We start from the raw sequence: 7,219 nt of genomic DNA on the forward strand, positions 1-7,219 counted from the left end.
AAAAGATGGACCCAGGGGCAAAGAAGGATTTTTTGGATTTCTTTGAAAAATTTGGGGTGTTCACAACCTCTTCACAAACTTGCAGTAGTATCCAGTGAAGTCAAGGAAATATTGTTATCCCTTGGTAATCTAAGAAACTGGCCAGCTTTGTATGGCCTCGATCATCTCATGGTCAACCTCCACCCCCCTGACCCTAAGTGATGTGTCTTAAGTACTAGACATGTGTCTGCCCAAAACTGCACTTGGAGCACCGGGCACACAAGTGGTTCTCAATGAGGGTGTCTAGGGTAATCTACAAGTGATGCAAGTGGTCTTCCCAGGTAGGACTGTAGATTAGGATATCATCGAGGAAAACCAATATGAACTAGAAAAAATAGGGTTGGAAGATGTCATTCATGAGACCCTACAATATGACTGGAGTTTTCATGAGGCTGAAGGAAATTACCAAGAACTCATAATGCATGTTGTGGGTCAAGAGCACTATCTTCTAGACATTCTCTGAGGCCATCCGTATTTGATGATAGCCATACCTGAGATCTATCTTTAAAAAATAGTGTGCTATGTGCAACTTGTCCAACAACTCATGAATCACAGGGATCAGGTACTTATCCTTAATCATAATCTGATTAAGGGCCCCGTAATTGATGTAGAACTACCAATATATTTTATTCACTATTAGAATCGAAGAAGAGTACAAACTCTTGTTGGTCTAAATGATTCTGCCTTTGAGTATGTCCCTCACTGTACTCTCGATCTCTAGCTTTTGGACATGTGCATATCGATGTGGCCGGACGTCAGCTGGTTTGGCTCTCGGCATGATAAAAAATAGTGTGATCATATGACCATAAGGGAGGAAGACCCTTCAGCTCCTCAAACATAGTGCCAAATTTCTGGAGCAAGGTTTTCAAGTCCCCTCAGGTTGGCTCAGGGGTCGTGGCTATCCCATGCACTTCCATCATCACATACACATGGGACACACCCTCTCGTACCACCTTGGCAAGTTGTTTAGACTTGGCCATATCATAAAGCACATGGATCTCCACAAGTCATTAGTTGTACTCAAACTTCTTGGTCATGTCCTTAAAGTTCCACTAGATAGACCCCAAAGACTACAACCGCTGCATCTCCAACACAATGTTTGCACCCTTTAAGCGGAGCACGTACATGTTTATGGTTAAAACTATCCTCTGGATCTCGAGCCGGACTCAAGGAATGCAGGTGGAGCATATGGTCTTCCCAAGGGTGATTGTAGATCAAGATGTTGTTGAAGAAGACCAGTATGAATTGCCCGTAGGTAGGGCCAAAAAACATCATTCATCATACCCTAAAAGGTTGTTGGTGCATTGGTGAGACCAAAAGGCATTACCAAGAACTCGTAGTAACCGATGTGACTCCAGAATGAGGTCTTATGCACATCATCTGGGCCATGCAGATCTAGTGGTAGCCAGATCAGAGATCCAGCTTCGAGAAGTAATGCACTCCATGCAATTCGTACAACAACTCTTCGATTATCAGATCAAGTACTTATCCTTAATCATGATCTGATTGAGAGCTTGGTGAACCAGAGAGAGTGAGGAAGAGAGAGAGGGATATTACTATTACTATTACTGGTAGTGACGATGACCACAATGTCAGTGACAAGCGATGATGGAGGCAGCGTTAGTGATGGATGGCTCAAGACAATGGTGTATATCACCAAGAAAGTGGAAGAGGGGCGCCACAATGGTGGAAGGGGTGAAGGATGTGAGGGTGTGTGAGAAGGGGGGGCCATAAACCAGTTAGTGTAGGAAAAATCTACCGAATCCAGAATTTTCTGAAACAAGGTTTTACACAGGTTCAACCGAAAACCTAGTTTTGTGAAATCAGCAGTGTCACCCAAACACATCCAAAACATGGTTTCACTCTAGAAGCCAAGTGTTTATCCTGGTATTGGTGTCATCCGAACGTGGCCTTAGTGGTTCAGAATTTACTTACGATGCCTTTTGAAATTAGAATGACCTTGCAATAATTTGAAGCTATCAATATAGGAAGATGGTTTAGCAGTCTTCATCGACTTTGATAGTAGGCGCGTGGGCCAAAAACGCATAGGAGAATGAAGTACAACCTTTTCTGTGGTAAATTTGTAACATATGGCTAGAGATTTGACCTATTCAGTTCTCAACAGAAAGAATGGTCTTTTCTCGATCATAGTTAGCATGGGAGGCACATCTGGATCATCTCATGCATGGTATAGGATTCGAAAAGTGGGAGGATGATAGCATAAATGGTTCAAGAGATGGAAAGTTATTGAAAGCAATAGAGAGGGCACGCTAAGGACGGTTAAAGAGAGGGTTGGGTCAGTTCATGTTTCATAAATATTTGTTGTATAATATTACATTATGTATAAGAGATTAGGGATCATATCACCACTAAAATGTGAGGTCACTAAGACCCTTTAAACATCATAGTTGCAGGGTGTTTTTTCCTTTACAAGAGCTGACAAATGTGTTTATCGTAGTTTGATTACTCAGTAGAAAATATTTGATTATAAACTATTCAATTTTTTTCAATTAAACAATTCAATTCAAAGCATGGTCTTTAGGAAATATGTAATGATAAAGCAAAAATCGTCAGCAACTATGATTTTTTAAGGATCTTAAAGAGCTGCTAATTGAGATGATTATAACACAATAAAAAACAATAGCATTTTTTATAATACAAACTTAATTACTATGGTAAAAAAAGTCACTTTTATTTTTTAAATTGAACTAAAAAATATCGTTAGTTTTACATTTTGAAAATCATTTAACTGTTTTTCCCTGAAAGAAAAAGCGTACTCTACCCATAAAACTAACTATTTTGAAAACCTGCATTTTTATTCAAAAAATACATTCATTCCTTAAAAATTGCTAATGCATTTTCAAAATTGCCATTGTTTAATGTATAATATTGGTATATATAATCATAGCTCAATTTGCCAACCTATTCTAGCTTAACGAGCTTGATCAAACTTGTTGCTTAGGGCCTCCTTTGGTTCTGCATATCCCAGTCAGTACCCACAACTTGGCTCCAGAAAAGCTGAAACTCTTCCTTCACACATTAGTAGCTCAGCTCTTTCTAGACACCTGCCAGATAGCTGCCTTGCTTCCAATAGTAAAAAGGGTAGGAAAGAGATGTTAGCGAACATGTGCACTCAACTCTTCAGGATGGCTAGAAAAGGAGAAAACAGAAAGATGTTAGAGAAGGTGAGCGTTTTTCTTAAAAATAGAGGTTCAGTTATATGTAGTGATTTACTATCATTAGTTAAATATATTGGGAAGTTAATTTGGAAATAAACTAAACATGAGATTTATAGGTAACTAACTATTAAAAAGAAGAAAAAAAAAAGGTCAAGGAATGGAACCAGCAATTTGTTTAGATGATTTTCAGACAGCGTGAGGAGTGGCGGATGGCTAGAATTTTGGAAAGTGGGTTGTTGGTAGAGAGGAAGTTGCACCTCCAACTCCTTATTTATTTATACCCATACAATGATACAATTTCCATGCACAGGTGAAGTGAGCAAAGAAAGAATCAGGTGGCTGCTGGCCTGTGTTTGTGTTGATAGAGAAGAGATGGAAAAGAGCTTTAGAGTCTTTTCTTCCTGGTGCTTAGTGCTAGCTTTTTGCACGTATGGCGTTGCTGCCCGTACTAATTCAGGAAATCTAGTCTTCAATGTGAAGAAGTTTGGAGCAAAGGCTGATGGCCAAACGGATGATAGCAAGGTATGTGCTATAGCTACTTTAAATGCCTCATCGTGGTTTTCAACAAAGCCCATAGATCGACAAGGAGAGGAATTGAACTCCTCGGCTTGATGGAATGTAAAAGGGGAAAAGGAAGAAAAAAAAACCTCTTGTACATTTATGTTAGGATTTAGTTTTTTTTTTGATGAATAATGCTGGGGGTTTACCCAGCTGAACATTTCATTGATCAAAAAGTAATATACAATATTAGGCCTCCAAATCAGAAGGTTTGTCTTTCCATCCCTAACCTTATCAAGAACTGAAAATACTTCCCTCCGGAACACATCAGGTCCCACCTAGTGACAAAGATATATAATAGAATTAAATTTCACAATAACCAAAAGTGGATGACAAATTTTTTTCTACATTATTCAAGATTGGATTGTCAAGCATGATGAGCTCAGGAAATAACATTGTCCATGCTGAATATATGAGCCTATGTTATTAGCATGAATATATCGTTATAGAGCTAGCTAAAGGATGCTTATTAAATTCGGTCATTGTGTATCCCGGGTCAGGCATCTTCTAGGATTATCTAAGGCAAATAATAAAGATTCTCCATGAATCGTGAGAACCAATGTTGTCAGTATCGGTGGGTATCGGCTTGAATCGGCCAATACGTATCGTATGGGCAGAAAATCGATATGATACTGACCTGAATCTGCTAGTTTTTAATAAATATTAAAAAATAGCTTAAAATTAATTTGTTAATAATTATTTTAATGGTTTCAACATGTATCACGTTCTGATTGACACGTAATATTTTTTTTTAATTATTTTTTTGGCTGATTCAGTAGATTCACTTGATAATCCGAATCGGCCAATTCACCTGAATCGTTGGCCGAATGATACAGGTCCGATTCCGATATCTGACAACATTGGTGAGAACCCATCAACGGGAACCATATAAAATTTATGGCTACCTAAAGAACTATTTCACGGCTGAATGTTTATATCCAACAGAGTCCAACATTACACGGTCGGATAGCCAAATGGTAAGAGACACCTAAGAATGTGAAAACCAATGTTGGTCACCGGAAAAGCTGCCATGTTCTCTTCATATCATATGCACCTAAAAGTTCACAAGCTAATTAAGACACACTGACTGACTGGCTTGGCAGAAGAAGATTTTATTCCTTTCAAATGTGCAGTACATTAATCTGCTTTACTAATATATGGTTAAGAAGACATAATTAACTACTAGTATTTAATTTTCTCTTATTATGAATTTCAGGCATTTTTAGATGCATGGAGGGCTGCTTGTGCATCAAATGGGCGGCCTCACATGGTGATACCACAAGGCACATTTTTCAGTGGCCCAATCGAGTTCAAGGGCCCTTGCCCTGGTGCACACCCTATTATAGTGGAGGTGAAGGGGAAGGTGATAGCTCCTACAGATCTCTCTCAATTCACATCAGGTAGTTGGATATCCTTTCAGTACATTGATGGCCTGATCTTAACCGGAGGCGGAACTTTCGATGGTCAAGGGGCATCAGCCTGGCCAAGCAACAAGTGCCCCAAAACTGCCAAATGCAAGTTCCAACCAACGGTAAGATGGGATTATTATCTCGGAATCACTTACAAGTACTTATGATTTGATAGCTTAATTCAGTTATTGTGCCTTCTTTTGAATGTTCCAACAGTCTCTAAACTTCAGTTTTCTCACCAACTCAACTATACGGCGTATATCTTCAGTGGATAGCAAGTCCTTTCACATGCATATCTTTGCCTCGGAAAACATCAAGGCCCATCATACTGACGGCATCCATATTGCGGATTCCACTGGGATCAGTATCTCTAGATCTTCCATTGGCACCGGTGATGATTGCATATCCATTGGAGCCGGTAGCAGCCAACTGACCATCTCCAATGTTTTATGTGGACCAGGCCATGGCATCAGGTAATTGTAAGATAGTAGTATACAGATAAGTGACGAAATCACACACAAGGTAGGTAGTTGCTATTTGCAACCAACTTCAAGAACAAGGGCACTCCCAGCACTAGTACTACAATCCCATCATCATCGACCAAGAGCATTGCCCTTACAATTCATGCCCGGGACAGGTGGGTGACTTTTAGATTGTTTCACAGGCCAATCTTTTCTTGTGCTTTACTCGAATAAATAAATAATGAATTTCTAGGTGATGCATGCCAACGCTGAAACAGGGCAAATGAGAACAGCCCTCGTATTTATTTGCTTATTATTCGGATCCATCAACATATCCGGATCTGATCCGCATGGGTAACCACCGCAGTGGTTAAAAAAGATCACCACCCAAGATGATTGATGGTGTGGACTTTAATTTTCCTTTCCGTTTCCTTGCCCTGAAACAGGGAGCCCCATCAAAGGTGAAGATCAGCAACGTAAATTTTAAGAACGTGAAAGGAACATCAGCATCACAAGTAGCTGTAAAGCTCGTGTGCAGCAAGGAATTCCCCTGTAAGCACGTTGAGCTTAGTGACATCAATTTGAAGTACAGCGGACAAGGAGGACAGGCCACCTCTACTTGCGCTAATGTTAATGGAGTCTCTACTGGCATGCAGGTGCCACCTTCCTGTGTTCAGTCTTGAACAAGCTCTTTTTTATATGTAGTTATGCACACCTTTAGCTTTAAGCGCCAGGGTTGAGGCCAATAGTGATATAGCTAGGAACAATATTTTCATGTTGTAACTTGATTTGTATTAATAAAGAAATAATTACAATGGCATTCTTTTAAATTTACCTCAAAGACAAGGCTTCAGGTTGACATTGGCTTTTGTGATTTATTTACCCGGGTATCTGACACATGCATAAAACCCTAATCTATGTAAAGCCCTAATATAGATCTCTGTAAAACCTTATTCTATGTAAAACCCTACCCGACCCGACTCGACTCGACTTGTTTTTCAAGACTAAAACCGTAATCTATTTAACATATCTTCCTCTTTTCTGCGGCAGCGCAACCTATTCTTCTTCTTTTTTCTCCTCTGCCTTCTTCTTCTTCTTCTTCTTCTTCTTCTTCTTCTTCTTCTTCTTCTTCTTCTTCTTGTATTTTTCTTTCTTCTTTTGTTCTTTTGTTTTCCTTCTGCCTGTGATTGATAGATGGGGTTTGAAGCTTACGTAGAATATAACGACCATAATTATCCTCAATCGTTGCCACCATGCTGGAGCAAGCACAGATACTCTGCCTAATCTTCGATATAATTCAAGACAAGTATGCTACAGTGGTGAGGGCTCCATCTCTCTAAAGTTGTGCACAACAGTTCGCAGTTGGAAAAATATCTACCAAATGGTGCAGTGGGCTGCCATTACAAATGAGCTTGTTTACTTGGAGAGAATGTATCCTCAACTGCACATAGAATCGCTTTGTAGCAGGAAATGAACTCGACGATGATGATGGTCATGTATTGTATCTAAGACAAACCATTGGTCATGATGTATTGTAACTAAATACTAATATTTTTTGTAAATGAATATGGTT

General features: G+C 39.4%; 1 protein-coding gene across 1 annotated transcript; it reads left to right on the plus strand.

The window, feature by feature from the left end:
* Window positions 1-1,619: 1,619 nt before the first annotated feature.
* On the plus strand, window positions 1,620-6,329 carry LOC149812973 (exopolygalacturonase-like). Its single transcript, XM_089991029.1, has 5 exons — window positions 1,620-1,749; window positions 3,529-3,740; window positions 4,993-5,307; window positions 5,402-5,629; window positions 6,093-6,329. The coding sequence occupies exons 1-5, from the start codon at window positions 1,620-1,622 to the stop codon at window positions 6,327-6,329; spliced, it is 1,122 nt and encodes a 373-aa protein (XP_089847155.1).
* The last annotated feature ends 890 nt before the right edge of the window (window positions 6,330-7,219 follow it).

The sequence above is a fragment of the Nuphar pumila genome, chromosome 16 (genome assembly GCF_984573655.1).
Source record: "Nuphar pumila chromosome 16, dmNupPumi1.hap1.1, whole genome shotgun sequence".
NCBI lineage: Eukaryota > Viridiplantae > Streptophyta > Magnoliopsida > Nymphaeales > Nymphaeaceae > Nuphar > Nuphar pumila.